This window comes from Megascapheus bottae, chromosome 1 (assembly GCF_031878675.1).
Source record: "Megascapheus bottae isolate mThoBot1 chromosome 1, mThoBot2.hap1, whole genome shotgun sequence".
NCBI lineage: Eukaryota > Metazoa > Chordata > Mammalia > Rodentia > Geomyidae > Megascapheus > Megascapheus bottae.
The window spans coordinates 77,335,386-77,353,636 of record NC_143509.1 but is presented as its reverse complement, the minus strand read 5'-3'; the positions used below and the strand labels follow the sequence as shown (position 1 = coordinate 77,353,636).

General features: G+C 35.4%; 1 protein-coding gene across 2 annotated transcripts in view; it reads left to right on the top strand.

Moving 5' to 3' along the window:
* Positions 1 to 18,251, top strand: part of Nsun3 (NOP2/Sun RNA methyltransferase 3) — a 51,236-nt gene that overhangs the window by 8,785 nt on the left and 24,200 nt on the right. The window contains exons 3-5 of one of the 2 annotated variants that reach the window (XM_090332982.1): positions 2,735 to 3,078; positions 10,746 to 10,900; positions 11,936 to 12,057. In XM_090332982.1, coding sequence (XP_090189108.1) covers positions 2,735 to 3,078; positions 10,746 to 10,900; positions 11,936 to 12,057 — 621 coding nt within the window. Of the gene's footprint in view, positions 1 to 2,734; positions 3,082 to 10,745; positions 10,901 to 11,935; positions 12,058 to 18,251 lie in introns of both variants that reach the window. The other variant, XM_090332974.1, reaches the window with a different exon arrangement.

Below are 18,251 nucleotides of genomic sequence, written 5' to 3'. Positions count from 1 at the left end.
ATCAACTATCAGAAATGAAAAGAGTGTTAAAAGAATCCCAGCACCCAGCATTATGAGCATTCCACGCATATGCCCCGGTCTCTGCCAGGAACCTCCAGGAGGCCTGATCACCATTGGTGCGAACCTCAGGACTGGCAGCCATTCAAGCTCTTTCTGCTCCATGCTGCACAGACTCCACTGGAGTGGATGTAGCATTCATGCATGCTAGGCAAGCACTCTACCACTAGGCCAAACTCCCGGCCCCTGAGGGTTGAGTTTTATACCCTGCTACCTTGCCAAAGTTTTGAATCAGCTCAAGCAACATGGGAGTAGAGTCTATAGGGTTCTTTAAATGTAGAATTATATCATCTGCAAAGAGGGAAAGCTTCACTTCCTCTTTCCCTGTTTGGATCCCCTTTATGCTTGCTTCTTGCCTTATTGCTCTGGCTAGGAATTCTATTACTATGTTAAAGAGGAGTGGAGAGAATGGGCATCCTTGTCTCATTCCTGATTTTAGAGGAAATGGCTTTAGCTTTTCGCCATTAAGTATGCTAGCTGTGGGTTTGTCATACATTGCCTTTATTATACTGAGGAATGTTACATGGATTCCTAGTTTCTCCAGAGCTTTCAGCATAATGGGGTGTTGGATCTTGTCAAATGCCTCTTTGCATCTATTGAGATAATCATGTGATTCTTGCCCTTGCTCCTGTTGATATGTTGAATTATATTGACTTCTGTATGTTGAACCAGCTTTGCTTCCCTGTGATGAATCCTGTTTTATCATAGTGTACAATTTTTTTGATGAGTTGCTGAAGACAGTTGGGCCATATTTTAGAATTTCTTTTCTTATTTTGTTCAGTTAGCATATTGAACATACAAAAATAAAGTGTTCCTACACTAGCAATCTTCTGATTAGCCTACCTCAAAGTAATATATAGAATTAACAACATTTGCTAAGAAATTTGAAAATGTAAATAAATGAAAATAAATAAATGAAAAAACAGTAGTTAGGATTGGAACGTTCGATGCATTTAGTATATCCATAATCTGATTACTCTATATACATTCATTATTGTATTTTTTATGAACTATAACTATACACAGTATTTATTAGCTATTAGAATAGCTTTTGAAGTTCTGAACAAGAAAAAAAACAAGCAGTGACTAGATGCTTGTACTGTTTGATAGTAAACATTTGAACATGCTTTTTATTAGGACACAATACAAATACAAAATTTATTAGCACACAATACAAATTGATTTTAAGGTACTTGATATAGGTCAATTGACTGCAGTCTTTATAAATTCAATTATATTTCTTAGGGTGGGAGTTTTTCCTAGCAGTAGAGTGCTTGCCATGCATACACGAAGATCTGAGTTCAATTCCTCAGTACCACATACAGAGAAAAAAGCCAGCAGTGGTGCTGAGGCTCAAGTGGTAGAGCTCTACCCTAAAGTAAACCCAAAGGACAGTGCTCATGCCTTGAGTCCAAGCCCAGAACTAGCAAAAAAAAATCAATTATATTTCTGACCAGTTCTCTTTTATGCATGACACTCAAACACTGGATAAATGTTTATCAAGTTTAGATAGTAAGACTGGGATACACATTCATAAGATTTAAAGTATGACTCATAGATTTTCCCATTGAGGTATTTTAAAGAAATAGTTTTATTAGAAAACATGTTCAAAATGTAGGTTTCAGGCACTGCTTCAAATTTACGAAATCAATAGCTTCAAGTAGGATTCAGTAGTCTTTTCTACAGATACTGATAAACTCTCAAGTTCTTACCCAGAAAAGTAGTTGAAACAGATATGCCAGGAATCTATTGTGATTGTGACCCTATCCTTAGTAGGCAAGAAGCAATGAATGGAAAAAGCACATATTGGAGCTAAATTGAAATTCACATGGCATGCATGAGTCACAGGTGTTACATTTTAATCCGGTCATCTCTTACCCAGGCAACTCCAGGGTGCACAGCAGCTGGAATTTATTTAATTGACCATGGTTAATGAGGCTCCTAAATAACTCAGCCAGAAAGGTCAGCTAGTAAATAAATTAAATGTTTCCTGCTGCATCATCTGTTAGTTGGTGTGAGCTTGATTGTCAAGAGATCTAATTGTCGGACCACATACAAATTAAAGCAGAGCTATTGGGGGCAAGGCTGCACCATCAGTCTATAAGTGATTTTTCAATCATCCTTGGATCTGTATCATCTGAGCCACTCATCACCTCATTAACTCTATTACTCTAGAGTTAACTGTAGTTAGCTTTTCATTCCTTTTATCCTTGGTGGGGGAAGAAACTTTAGTATTCATTCCTTCAAACGAATTTTTGTTATAAAATTTCCAGCCATAGTGTCTGGTTGTCTCTAAGCAAAACAATTCTTGTGCAAATAACAACAGACCAAAATCCATTTTGATAGACATATAGTTCAGATAGGTCCTTTAAAAATGTTTCCGCAAGATTTATTTTCTTCAGAGAGCTGAAACTGAGCAAATAAGGCATATCTTTCTTGTGTAGTATGTAAAGGGTCACATTCAGTAATCATAATATTTTAGTGTTGGAAATTCTCTTTTTAGAAGCCTCAGTGAATAAAATCAAATTTTAAAATCAAGACAGCATCGTAACAGTACTTGCTGGAGCTATTTATGGAGATGTTGGAGAGATTGAGCCTGACTAAAAATCACTGCAAATGAAGTATAAATCCAGGACTTCATTCATTCTATTACTATTTTTTCTCTTTCTGTGTCTAGAGATATTCTCATATCTCCAGCATTGTGGCAGCATGCTGTCCTCGTCAACAGATTCAGTTATCCTTCTGCACTGGAAGAGGAGTTACATTTGAAGGGCTATTATCCACTCATTGAAGGATCTTTTTCCTACCACCCTAAATCTATGAAATGTTACCTCAGTAGAACTCCTAGCCGAATGCCTTCAGAAAGACATCAAATTGGAAACCTGAAAAAATACTATCTTCTAAATGCTACTTCTCTTCTGCCAGTGCTGGCACTGGAATTAAAGGATGGAGAGGAGGTTTTGGACCTGTGTGCTGCTCCTGGAGGCAAATCAATAGCACTGCTGCAGTGTGCTTACCCAGGTAGTTGGTTTTCTTTCAGAACTTGACAGTGTTTTAATAACTATGTTTTAAATACTGTGAAAACATATGGCAAGAAATGTGAGGAAATTAGAAAGCCTGAAAACCAGGATGTTATGCTCAAGAGTAAAGATGTGACCTGAGGAAGTCAGTATAAACATCTTTTGGTCTGGACATGATGCTTCATACTCATAGTCTCAGCTCCTTGGAAGACAAAAGAGGGAGGATTTAGATTTAAAGCTGGTCTGAGTAAAAAGTGTGAGATTATTTGAAGGAAAGAAAAATGCATTAAAGGCACAGGACTGACTTGGCTTAAGTGGTAGAGTGACTTACTATCAAATTCAAAACCTTGGGGCAAGCCACAGTACTGAAAACAAACACAAACACTATTTCCAGATAGTATAAATGCAGACAAACCAATGATAAAGTTTTAAATTGTTGTTTACTTTTTGTTGTTGGAAATTGAGCTCTGAACCTTAAAAATCTTTCGCAGTATCATTGAAAGCAGAAAAATCAACATTCTTGTAGATTGTTTTATTAATAAGTGATACTATAAAAAGAACTAACCCAGATCTTTGGTTGAAAAGTTACTTCTAGATAAGGCAGATTTCAGTATCACTTCTGTCCGATTTTTATTAAATGGTCTTATTTTTTATAAGTGTAAATACTATTGTTAACACAGATAATAAGATACAAATGGTGGAAGCTCTGTTGTAGTGGCATCATCGGCTCTTTAATATCATTCAGAAATACAATGTTAAATTTTCAGGTATCCTTAAGCATTACTTCAATGACTATGAGAGCACACTTTAAATCCATTTTCCACTGTTGTCAAAAGCCAAAGATTTGAAGCCTGACAAAAGGCAGTGTTGTCTAATTGTTAGATTTATTCATTTTCTCAACCAAAACACCAGCATATTAAACCTCTGTCTCTCTCTCTGTCTCTCTTCCCTCCCCCTCCTCTTCCCTGGAAACCCCCCCCCCCCCAGCCTTATGCTCTAGGCTTTTTAAATTCAGTAAAGTTTGGAAGAGATCTGAAGAGATCTGATGATTGTCGCTCAAAGCCAGCCTGGGCAAGAAAGTCCACGAGACTCTTATATACAGTAAATCACTCAAAAACAGGAAGTGGCACTGTGGCTCAAAATGGTAGAGCCCTAGTCTTGAGCAAAATAAAAATAGCTCAGGTGTAGCGGCCCCAAGTTCAAGATCTATGACTGACAAAAAAATAGAAAGAAAAGACTCCAGATGATAGGAGACTTGCTTATGTTTGTAAAATTAGTGAATGACTATGTAAAAACAGATATTCCACTAGAGGTATTCTCTTCCTGTAGAAGATCATACCTGGAAATTCTTTTAAAACTACCCAAGCTTGCCATTCTCTTAGAACATCATTAGTAGTTATAGTCCCAAGTTTGAAGACTGTTAATTTATTTCTTCCTTTCAAAGCATTTACTACTGAAATATATATATAATATATATTTAATTATGAGAGATGTGAGTCCAATTGTACATTTTAGAGTACTAGTAAGAGCTCTTATTGAAAATTGCCATATGTTAGGATAAGAAATCAAAATAAACAAGATTGTTTTGTAAGGTTGTATTGTTATTGTTATAATTAAAGATGAATTTTATGGAATTGTGGATTATAGGAACATTTGTTTACACTTCCAGTCTTTGTATGTTTTTGACAGTACTTTTATACTGGCTATTAAAACTGTATACTTGATAATACTGGAAATATAATTTTTTTAGTATTATAGAAAGAGTGAAGGGAAATATCAAATTGGGTTTCATTTTAAAGAGAGTATTTTAATCCTAAATTGTCATCATTAGCAGGCTATAAATATTTTACACATCTGTAGAAGGGAAGTTGATTTGATTAGAAACTCAGAGGCAAACTGATATAATCTAGGAGTTTGAAGGGGGAATCTTCCTGTTCTTACATCAAGGGTAATGAACTACAGGCAGTGTTCCAAGTAAAGTAGTTTTTCCTCTAAGTAGGACTAATGATAATGGTTCACTAAGAAGTACAGATGTCTTCATGCTGATGCTTGGAGCGCAAAATTAGGTTAGCCACAGGGCTCAAATTTGGAATGCAGAAGCAATGCTAATCAAAGCTTTTATAAGCAAACTTAAAATGATGGCTACACTAGGAGTGAAGTTTATGCACCAAATTTCTTTAGATCATTATTGGCTGTTTTTCTGGACAGGGCTCATCGTGTTAAATGATCTTAGAGCTTATGGTTCAGGATGATTTGAAAAACAAATTAGTTCACTTTTCTGTTGGTCCAGCTGCTCCCACCTAATTGCACAGTGATAGACAGATCGTGTATGTGTGTGTGTGTGTGTGTGTGTGTGTGTGTGTGTGTGTGTGTGTGTTTATTCAGCTTTTAAAGTATCCTAATTGTAATGTTAAGAAACATACAGTTTTAATTCTAAATAGTAAATCATGAGATACTAACCAACGGTGAGTCAGCTTGATAAGAGTGGCTTGTTTGGCTTTCTTGTCTAAAGCACTTTTCCAGTAAACTTGTCCCTATCAGTAATAAGAATGTTTATTTGGTGCCTGGAGTTTGAAATCAGGGCCTGTAGGGTGTTCCTGAGCACCTTTTACTCAAGGCTAGCACCCTACCACGTGAGCCACAGCTCCACTTATAGCTCTTTGTAGCATTTAATTGGAAATAGGAGTCTTAAGGACTTTCCTGCTTGGGTTGGCTTTGAATGGTGGTCCTCAGATGTCAACCTCCTGAATAGATAGCTAAGATTATATGTGTAACCTGCAATACACAGCATAACAATTTTTCTTTTGTATGTGTGTAGTTACTTAGGTTTTGAACTTGTGGCCCTCCATTCTCACTTGGCTTTTTCACTCACAAGTGACACTCTAACATTTGATCCATGCCTTCATTTTCTTGCTGGGTAATTGAAGATAAGTCTCTCAAACATGTCATCCCAGACTGGCTTCACTCATCACACCTTCCTTTTTTTCATATATATTTTTATTGTAATTAATAGAAGGGTTACATTATTTTCACCAAGCATTACTTCACAAACATTGATCGCTTTCTCATGTTTTGGTCCCCATTTCCCTCCCCTCACCCCCGCCCCTCAACAGCCACCTTCTTGTAGCTCTCATTATAGTCATATGCCATAGTTGCCCAGCTAGCAATAACATTTCTTGACACCTGGTAAGCCTTTGGTGATAGAGAAAATTGGAGACTCCTTCCTTGAACTGCTTTTGTGCTCCTTCTTGCTACTTTTTTATCTCTAGTCTTCCCCCACCCCCCCACCATTCTACACTTAACCTTTCATTCACTTCCCCTGGTATCATCTTTTCATCCTTTGGGTTTTACCCCAAAAATCAACTTCCCTGAAAAAAAAATCTTCCTTCATTATTAGGTGAATCTTTTTTAATAATAATAAAAAACATAATAACTATGTTGGAATACACATGCAAGGGTCCATATTAATCATGTTGCATAAAATGTGCTTTTGAAAACGTGTTAGTCTGTTTCCAATATAGTTTTTCAATGTTTTATATCTTCATATAAAAATCTTCTAAATCCTAGAAATTAGAAAAGCATGGTATGAATACCATTAACTTCCACTTAACTCTATAATGGTGTAAATTAATGACTATTAACCATATTTTCATTCATGAAACTGAGACAAAGAGAAGTTAACTAAGCTACTTAAAAGGCAGTGGCAAGATCTGAATTATTTCTTCATTTTTTCAGATTCACCATGATACTCTGCTGCTGACTTGTAGATGAGTTAGAAACAGTAACCCAGAACATTAAAGTGGTTTTTATTCTCAAATATGTTTTAATCTAACGTCACCTAATATTTTAAAACAAAATGTTGCTTTTTGTGCTTTTGTGACATTATTTATAAGTAGCAGAGATAACCTTATCATTAGCCTTTACAGCTCTTTCATTACACAGATCAGTAATGTGTGAAGGGTCTAATACTTTAGAGTCCTAAGAGTAGGTGATTTCCTGTATTAGATTGCATAATTGTATGCTCTCTCTGCCTTTGTTTTATATTCCTAAATTTCCATGAAACAATGTAAATCAATGTGAAAGGTTTTCAGGTTATGGAAAATTCTTTCAAGGCCAAAAAAATAGCATCAGTGCTCAATTTATCTTTAAGCTTCCCACTTTCTCCTATATTTTGCCACCAAATATTTGAAGATTATTGATGAATTAGCAAGATTTTGTTTTCTTTAATATTACCTTATCTATAGCTGATTATTTTCTGCAGAAGGATTGATTCAGGTTTCCAGTTAGTCATACCATAGGAAACAGGAGCCTAATCACTTCTATAACCTCCAAGTATATATGGTATACACACATTATATTTTAGTATATATAGCACATATATAGTATATATATAGTATATATAGTATATTGTATATATTATGTATGTAGTATATATAGTATATTAATACATATATATAGTATACAATCATATATAGTTTATGAACAAGAAATCAGGCTGACCTGATCTGAACTGTGACTTTATAATTTAAAAAAACATGAAAATAAATGGCTACATATGAAAATAGGGACATTATATAATTGCTTTACTAAGGGTCTAAGTTCAATATTTAAAAATACAGAGCCTTATGCTTTATTATTATTTTGCTTCAATGTAAACTTTATTTAGAAAGGTCTTTGGTTAGTTAAACTTTTAACATATCAACCTAAACCTACAACATAATTTCAATGTCAAAATTAATTTCAACATCAAATATTCACCAAAATAAGGGGTGAATTTAATAAATTCCTTAAAAAGTCATTGAGGCTCTATGCATGGAAGCCTTTGATACATGGAGAGGAATAAAACAGGTAATTTTACTCATTCATTTATTTTAGATCCTACAGGTTTCATATCTCAGGTCTCAGCTACTGAGTAGCAAAGGTTACAGGCCACTAGTGCCTGGCTCTATTATGACCTTTTTTTTTTTTTTTTTTTTGGCAGTCATGTGCTTGAACTCAGGGCCTGGACACTGTTCCTGAGTTTTCTAGCTCAAGGCTAGTGCTGTACCACGTTGAACCACAATGGCATTTCCTCTATTATGACCTCTTACAGTAGGCTTTTTAACACTTCAGCTTCCTTTTAAATCCATCTTGAACTCGTATAACTTACAAGATTTCCATTTTAATGAAATTCCAAAGTTACCATCAGCTTTCTTTAGTTCTCTTCATTTATTGTTTTCCTCCTTTGCCTATACATTATCAAATCACCCGTCTTTGAACTCACTAATTTGTTCCATTCTGTTTGAACTATTCTGCTGTTGATACTTTCTGCAATAGCTAACATCTAATGATATACCACATCACTAAAGTTGTCTGTTAAATCATTTGTCTTTGCTTAAAGTTCATTAAGTTTCCCTAAAACAGCAAATTTTAACTTCACCTTTTCGAGCTGTCTATTAAATTATTACTTTGTCTTTGCTTGAAGTTCATTTAGTTTCCCTAAAACAGCAAATTTTAACTTCACCTTTTCGAGCTCACTGATATTAGTGGTTAATATCTTTATTTTATCCATTAGGTAAGATCATGATTCCTTGAAAGCTCTTGATGTCTTTGCCATAGTGTGCCCACTGCATAATTATTTATTTCAGTTGTCTTCATCTGCATTTGTGCTGATTTTTACAGAAACTAAACCTTATGCTTACTTATTCTGACTTTGTGGCCCTTTCTGGTAATTCAGTACTAGCTGGCACCCTAATTTCAGTTTTGCATAGAGCCAGGGCTTGTTTCTGCCTGGGGGATCTCTTACGCTCAATTATGTCCATATGCTCCATAGGTTTGATTTCTTTTCTAAGTAGGTTAATCTGTGCCATACGAGGTCAGGTTAGCACAAATGCCTCATCTATAGAAAGTGACTGATGATCAGGCACTGCCAGATTCTGCCTGACACAGAGCTATATCAGGATAGGCCTGGTCCCAGGCTCCTATTCAGTGACTTGATCCATACTGTCCTTTTAGTTCAAGTGGAAGAGTATTTTCTCTTTCTTGTCTGGGGATAAGGGTAAATAAAAAGAACAAACCCATGGCGACTAGTGCTGCAATCCTGACTCACACTCACAGCCCACACCTGCTGAGACTGGCATAACATAAGAACTGTCTGCTGCGAGGTGAGATTATGACCCAAGACTGCTATAATCAGGCACAGGTGATGCTGGCTAGGAATAAGTTTCCAATCAACTATGGTATTAAGGTATAGCCAGAGGTTTTGACCGTAGACACTAGCATGGGAAAAGCAAACTTTTAGAATCTGCTCAGTTTAAATTTCACTCAACTGGCACGACTAAGTTCTAAAGCAAAATCTTATGCTCAATTTTTTGTCTTTTCTTTTATACAAATTTTACTGTTTTGTATGTGTGTTGCCTAAAATTATGGGAGGGCTAATAAGATATTTTCTTATTTTCTTATGCTGATGCTCAAGAAAATGCTGTACTTGTACAGTGTTAAGGGTATGCATGAAACATATGTAAAAGTTGAAAGACATATACTGAAACGCAAGTACATCCATTAAGATTCAGGTTTGTATCTGTTACCAAACAGTTCTAAAGGCTCCATCAAGAAGCTCTGGGCTAAGGAGTGGCTACTTGATCTCTTCTTGGCAGTAAGCTTGAAGGCCAAATTGCTAGTCCCCAGAGAATGGAGTCTTGCTCCTCACCCTTTAGCTCAATTTACAGTAGACATCTTGGGCTACCTGGCTAAGAAAAGTGTAGATGCTCAGTCTCCAAATACTAGCCTGAGAACAGATATTGTGAAGCTCTGCCTTTGTTTCAGTGTGATGGGTGTGATTGTTTTGAATGTCTACATTTAATTTCTTCTCCCTCCTTCAAATGGGAGGCGTCTCTCCCCATGTCAGACTGCTTCCCGTTGAGGAAGGAACACCATGGAAAATCTTTCCTTTTTGCATCTTTCTTTATTATACTCAAACCAGACATTATAGCTTCTTACCTGGCTTCCTTAGCCCTTATAAAAAGGTATGCATATACCTATTCAAACAAGTATGACTGTAAATCAATCATGGTTCTTATGCAGCCACCAACTTCCTCCCAAAACCTGTATCAATAATCTTAAAAAACAAAACAAGAAACCCATGGAACATTCTAGGCACAAGAAGACTGGCACATTTTGAGAGCTAAGTATCTTTCCTGAGTCTTTCCAGTCCACAATTTTAACTCTGTCTCATATTGAGGAATGCAACACATTTACTTTCCTTCATTTAAAGTGAAGACATGCCATAGAAGAAACTACATTTAGAGGAGGATATATCTTCTTTTAATGGATTGTGCTTTAATGTGAGAATTGTATTTGACATATTGGCTGTGTAGCATATCTTTTGGATTACATAATAATAGATTTTCATCCCTCTCAATTAGACTGAATTAATCGAGTAGGAGAGCGTCTGGGAGGGTATGGAGGCATGACTATTATAAATGTTTTATTATGTGTACTTGTGTCAGTATTTCAGTTTTTAAAGCACAAGTTATTTGCCTTTAAGTAAAAATTTGGTCATTCTTAATGCCCATAATTAATTGACTTTTCTCTATATTTATATCTACATCCATATCTATATATTGCTGGAAAGCCAATTCTAACAATTCTATTGTTTTCATTTGAAATTTTTTATTTCTTCATATTTAGGTTATCTTCATTGTAATGAATATGATAGTCTGAGATTGAGATGGCTGAGACAGACACTAGAATCATTCATTCCACAACCTTTGATAAATGTAATTAAAGTGTCAGAATTAGATGGCAGAGAATTGGGACATGCTCAACCTGAAGCATTTGACAAGGTACTTTTATTACATTGTGACAAACTGATGGGCTCCCACTGATACCGCTGTTATGTTGCTTTTTAGTTGTTTTCCTTCTATTTGCTATAAAATTTCTCAGTATTTTGAGAAGAGTAAACTTTGATATAGTATTTTGATTAAGTAAACATAGAAACTATTTTCATTAGATGACCAGTATGGTTCAGAAGAAACAGTAACATTGAAGTTAGGGACTCTTGTATGTTTTCTGTTTCCTGGTACTTCAGAGTTGCATTGGTACCTACCTGTCAGTCTAGTGACATGAGGATACACAAGTAGCAGGATAGTAGTGTAGACCAGCTTGGCCATAAAGTGAAAATCTACCTCAAAATTATCCAAGGCAAAAAGGAAGTAGCAGCTGGGCACAGTGGCTCACACCTGTAATCCTAGCTATTAGGAGGCTGAGATCAGAGGATCTTGGTTCAAAGTCAGCCCAGGCTCTAAAGAATGTGAGACTCTTACCTCCAGTTAACCACTAGAAAACTGGAAGTGGAGCTGTGGCTCAAGGAGTAGGGCAGTAGCGTTAAGCTGAACAGCTCAGGGACAATGCCTAGGCCCAGGGAATAGAGTGATAGCCTTGAGCTGAAGCTCAGGGACTGTGCCCAGACCCAGAGTTCAAGCCTCACGACCAACAACAACAAAAAAAAAAGAAGCAGGGGCATGGTTCAAGTTGTAAAGAACCTGCCTTTCATGTGTGAGGCCCTGAGTTCAATCCTCAAGTACTTTCAAAAAGAAAAAAAAAGAATATCAACTGTCATCAGTAAACATTATTAGATTTTATTCCTCTCATCTTCTCCTCTTCTAACACAGCAAATAAACATACAAACCAAACCTGAACACGAAATTACATAGGGAAATCTGAAAACTAATAGTGAAGAAATGTCATACAGAAGAACTTACCATATTGTATTTGGGGTCCCAAATAAATGTCTTTACTTATTACTGTTTGTCAGGTGGCTTTTCTGTGCACTTTATGTCTAGAATATATTTACATCATCTGTCCTTTTCCCCTTTTAGGTATTAGTTGATGCACCATGTTCAAATGATCGGAGTTGGCTGTTCTCATCTGATTCTCAGAAGGCAGCCTATAGGATATATCAAAGGAAGAATTTGCCTCTGCTACAAATTGAACTCTTAAGGTGAGGACTACTAATACCAAAGCATGGTTTGAATTCTGATGTATTTGGTTAAGCCTGTTCAGTTCCCTAAACAGAAGGCTTTCTTCCATCTCAGTGTAGTGATTATTTCCCCTAAAGGCTAACTCAAAAACTTCTGTTCTCTTCCTTTTCAGTTTTCATGATGTAATGCTTCCATCTCCTCATCAAAATGCAGGCTCACTGCATTATGTTTTAATGGGCACCAAGAATTCCTCTGTGGTTCAAGGGTATTTTCTACCTGGGACCATTCCAAACCTAGGGTTTTCCCACTTTGTTCTTTCTTTCATCAGAAACTGAGCAGTCTTCATATAGAAGGAGTTTTGGATGTGTATTTTAGTAATTTTCCAGATGAATTAGCTACCTAGAAAGATATAACAAGTTGCTTGCATTTATTTTCTAAGAGTTTTCCAGAAATAAATCGGCTACCAAGGCATTAAGTTTCTTTCAAATCAGAGGTGTTTATGAACATTTTTGCTCTAAGTTTCAATTTTGACTTATGCTCTTTCCTATTGTCTTAATCTATTTTCCTTATTGCTATAACAAAATAACTAAGCCTGTGTATTTTGGTTTTTAATTAATAAGTTTATTTGAATCACATTTCTAGAGACATAAGAGATGGCACTAGCATCAGGTTAGTTGAAATTAGTGTCTCTGATGACATCACATTATGGGATAGTACTGCCGTGAGAATGGTGGATAGGTAACAAAGGTGTGGAGCACATGGCATGACAGGGAGCCAGAGAGGGATCAGGAGAGTTTTTGTTGTTGTTGTTGCTTTTGTGTGTGTGTATGTGTGTGCATGTGTATATGTGTCTTAGTTATGGGACTTAAACTCTGGGTGTGGGCTTTGTCCCTGAGCTTTTCAACTCAAGGCTAGTGCTCTACCATTTGAGTCACAGTGCTTTTCCAGTTTGCTGGTGGTTAATTGGAGATAAGAGTCTCATGGATTTTAGTGCCCAGGCTGGCTTTGAACCTCGATCCTCAGATCTCAGCCTCCTGAGTAACTAGGATTACAGGTATGAGTTATCTGCCTGCCCGGTAGGGGAAGATTGTGTGTGTGTGTGTGTGTGTGTGTGTGTGTGTGTATAATTATATATTATATATATACACACACAGAGAGAGAGAGAGAGAGAGAGAGAGAGAGAGAGAGAGAGAGAGAGAGAGAGAATCTATATACCAACTAGAATCCTAAGAGAACTATATTAATTCCTTTCCAGAGTTGTATCTAAGCACCTGTGTACGTGTTTTGTACCACCACTTAAAGATTCTCCATTGTTGGGAGTCAGTGGTTTACACTTGTAATTCTGGTGATTCAGAAGGTTGCCACCTAGGGCAGGAAAGTCTGTGAGGCTAAACTACTAAAAACCCCGAGAAGTAGAGTTGTGGCTCAAGTGTTATGAGTACTAGCCTTGAGCAAAAAGAAGCTCAGGAACAGTGGCTAGTCTCTGAGTTCAAGCTCTAGGACTGGCACACACACAAAAAGGATTCTACCTTGTCTGCACCACCATACAGGACCAAGCTTCCAGCATATGGATCTTTGGGTAATATGCTCAAATAATATTCAAATGATAAGTAAAGATGTTTATCAAAATTTCCCTGAAATATGTAAAAGTCAAGTGGTACCTTATTTCCATTTTCTCACTAATACATAGCAGTAAGCAAAAACATTATGTAAACATATGTAACCAACACTAATACTAGCCTTATTCTTATATCTGATCATGTACTGCTTGAATATGGTGGTTTTTTGTAGGATTTGCCAGATTTTTCTAATTATCTGTTATCGGGCGATTACTCCACTTGTTTGAAAGTTCTTAATATGTGCCTTTCATATACTGAAACTCTGAGGCATTTTGAAAACTGTCAAGCCACTTTCCTTTATTCCTTGTGGATTACTAATGTAGGTGCTTCAAAAATCACTTTTCTCATTTCCTTGATCTGGCTTGGTAATTAATTTCTGCTTCTCTGGACCTTGTTATATGCTATCATTTATACTTTTACAAAAGATAGTAAATCTTACTATGATTTAAATATTGTGGCCTCAGAGTTTCTTTTATAAGATGCTGATACTTCTTTTTTCGTAGAACTCATAAGAACAAGCCTTCCTCTTTCTTTCTACTTATTCATTACAAAGATTTTTGTGCTGGGCTTTAGTGGCTCATACCTGTAATCCTAGCTGAGAACTTCATTCAGCTTGGGCAAGAAATTCTGTGAGACTCATATTCACTAAACTATTCAGAAGTGGCACTGAGGCTCAAGTTGTAGAGCACTATCCTTGACTAGCTCAGTGAAAGAGCCCAGATATTGAGTTCAAGCTCCAGGGTCTACAACAACAAGAACAACAACAGCAAAGATTTTTATGTTTTATATTTTATTTACCACTTTTCTTTAGTTTTTTTTGTTGTTGTTGCTATTTCTTTCTTTCTTTTTTTTTTCCCAGTCCTGGGCTTGAGCTCAGGGCCTGAGCACTGTCCACTTGAACGTCAGCACCACTTCTGGCTTTTTTTATGTATGTGGTACCGAGGAATCGAACCCGGGTCTTCGTGCATGCTAGGCAAGCACTCAACCACTAAGCCAAACTCCCCGCCCCAGTTGTTGCTATTTCTTATTATTGCTTTTATTTTTGTTTTGTTTTATTTGAGACAATCTCATTGGGTACCCCAGATGGGCCAGTTTTTGGCCTCAATTTCCTGAGTGTTGGGATTACAGGCATGTACCACTACTTCCAGCTAACAGTGTATTTTTATTATACATAAAATATACAGAAATATTGCTTTTATAATAAAATCATTTAATACTCTTGAATCAGTAAGATCTCTTTGCAAAGCTAATTAATGGACTTAAGTTTGACTTAAATTTTTAAAACTTTCTGTCTTAACTTACAACTAAATAAATACAGAGAAATACATTTCAAACAGCTGCTACTATTACACATACATATATGTTTGTATATGTATGTGTATATATATATATGGCTGTAAAGAAAATACATATATGTATTCTCATTAAAGTATGTGAAATATTCAAGAGGATCAGTTTATGATATATTAACTTTCTTTTTTGTCCTTTAATAAGTCTAATTGGTCAGGTATACTGTAATTTCTTCTTATTGGTCAGGAGTACCATCATTCTTTACTAATATGGAGATGTAGAATTGAGTAATAAAATATTCAGTAATTGTTTGAATTATTTTCCAAAACTTGCTATATTATTTTAGACTCTGCTTTGTGTGACTTTGTTGCCTGCTTGTGCCCACTTAAAATCATTTTTTCTCTTAACATTTGTGACTATATACTTGTTTGGTTTTTTTTATTCCTTCTTTATAGATCCTTTCCTTGTATTCATCTTAATTTTCATTTAATCCATTTATCCTACAAAATTGAGAACAGAATATAAATTTAATCCCATCATTACATTCTGGAAATCCTAAAGTCATTCCCTCATTGCTTAGCAGGACTTTCAGCTATCATTTTGTTTTGGCTATTTTTTTTCTTTGTTGAACATATTCCAGGGTGTCCTGGAACTTGTGGTAATGTGTATAATATCCTATCACATTTGGTGAAAGGTAAGTCAAGCTGTCTTTTGATCTAGTTTACCCTAACTCTACTAATCTCATTCTTTTTATTTCATAGATTTTTTATTGTAATTAATAGAAGGGTTACATTATATCCACCAGATAGAAGGTGCATAACTTCACAAACATTGATACCCTTTCTCATGACATAGTCCCCATTTCTCTCCCACCCTCGCCTCGCTTATTTTGATTTCCCCCTTCCCTATCCAATTTCAAATAACCAATTAAGCACATATAAAATATATCAAATAAGAAGGTGAAATACTATAACAATATGAGATGCCCAAGGGATGGCAAAAGAGATGAGAGATAACATAGTACATTAAGGACAACAGTCACTCATTATATGACTTTTGTTTCCTTATCCTGGAGGTCCTTACATTTAGTGTTGTACTGTTAGGCCTAATATCTCTAGATTTTGTTCTATTGTAAATCTCTGCTAGGACAGCCCAAGGTTTCTACTGATTATGACAAATGAGGGAGACTATTGGGCCTATGTTCCTTTGAGTCTGGCTTACTTCACTTAATATGATTTTTTTTCTAAGTCTTTCCATTTCCTTACAAATGGGGTGATGTCGTTCTTTCTAACAGCAGCGTAGAATTCCATTGTGTACATGTACCACATCTTGTTGATCCATTCATCAACTAAGGGGCATCTGGGTTGGTTCCATATCTTTGCTCTGGTAAATAGTGCTGCAATGAACATCGATGTGCTAGTGGACTAATCTCATTCTTTATGGACTATTGAATTGCGGTCCATTTTATGAGCTCTGCCAATATGCTATTCAGCGTCTGAGTTCTAAAATCTCAGATGAAAGCATTTCCTATTTCTTTTACTTTAGAATTCGAATTATCCCTTTCTTGTGGCTAACTCTGCTGTATCTTCAGGAATCATTTCTGACATCTCTTTTTTTTATCCACAAATTTATCATGTGTTTTATTTCAATTTTTATTGTTCATTTGCAAAACCTATAAAAATGTTTGACTTCAAAATTGACCTTGTGTGGCAACATTCACAGGGCTGTTGAGAGGCTATTTTCAAACTCAGATAATATTCCTTCTTTTATAGTCTCTTTTCTTAACTATATAATTTGTAATGGCACCAGGCTCCCTGGTAATATTTATGTAACTTTTAATGTGCTTCCAAAAGTTTGTTGTGAAACCACCTGAACATTGTCAAGAATAAAATCAAGTGCCACATTCAAAAAAATAGTTAATTATAAAATGGAGTATTTAGTATTTACAGATATAGTTAAATTTATAGCAAAACTTAACCTTATGCTCAAGGTAATTAGGCATAGATGTAAAGCAATTTATGTCCTTTATGTTTATTACTATTGTTTTTTTTTTTACAAATATAAAGCATTCTTTTGATTTTAACATTTTTTCTCCCATTTAATATTTTTTTCTTAAGGTTCTGTTGCAGATCACTCATAGCATATGGATAGGCCAGAAATTGGGGAGGCCCGTCATAATAAATGTAGATTTTTCACATAATCACATGTGATTGGCAAAAGTCTTTATACAAGTCATCATCTTTTTTCTTAAGTGGCTGCTCTGCCATTCTTATCTCTGCTGTTTAGTCTGTGTAGAGGCTTTGGATAAACTTAAGACAGCTGAAACCAGCTGTCTGTGTGATAATGATGATAAAGGGGAAGGTGTGGGGCACACAATCTTACAGGTATAGAAAATGGTTTGATTTTTTTTGACACCTAAAATTCTTGGGGTTAAAAAGATAAAGGAAAAATGATAATACTAGACACAATCTCTTTTATCTCTTGCCCTTAACTTCCAAGTATGAAAAGCTCACAGTAATTTTTTCTCCATCAGAAATAACTACCATATCACTATATCATTTACAGACTTCAAATCTTCCTCACAAACTTATTATTTTAACAAAAGGCAATTCTTTTACTTCATAATAAGAGATAAAAAATTTAAATTTAAATGCACGAGAGACAAATTGATATGTATGAGCTTTACTCAAACTATAAATTATTGTTAGTTGATCCTTACCTATATTTTTGAAGAACAATCAGAAAGCAAGGAAGAATCATCTGATTTGACAAAGGATGGTAACCAAAATGGGAAAAAGGAATGGAAAGTATAGTCTAGAGACAAATAAGTGAGCCAGGTGTGGTAATACCTGTTTGTAATCCCATCACTAGAGAAGTTGAGACAAGAGGGGTGTCCAGTTTTAGGTCTCCTTAAGCTGATAGCTGGACCTTGTCTTAGGAAAAAAATTAGGCAATTAAATGAAAAATTTTGGTTAAGCTATGTTACTGAATACTAAACTTCTGTCTACATTTGGTTTTTGACAGAAAAGCTCTCTGTGGTTATGTATTTGTCTTACCAGAGATTCTTTGAAATTATATTAACTATACTTAATAGATAATAGAATTGGGCATTTTAGCTTTTGAAAAGACTGTAATCTCTGATCAAATATTTTATAACTAAATAATTAATTTGATTTTTTTTGTGAATATGACGTGTAAGTGAAAACTGAAAACTGATAATTTAGTAGAAACTTTTGTGTTATTTTTTAAATCTTTTTTCTTATGAGTTAGTAGAAATATTCATTTTAATTTTTTATCTTTTTTTC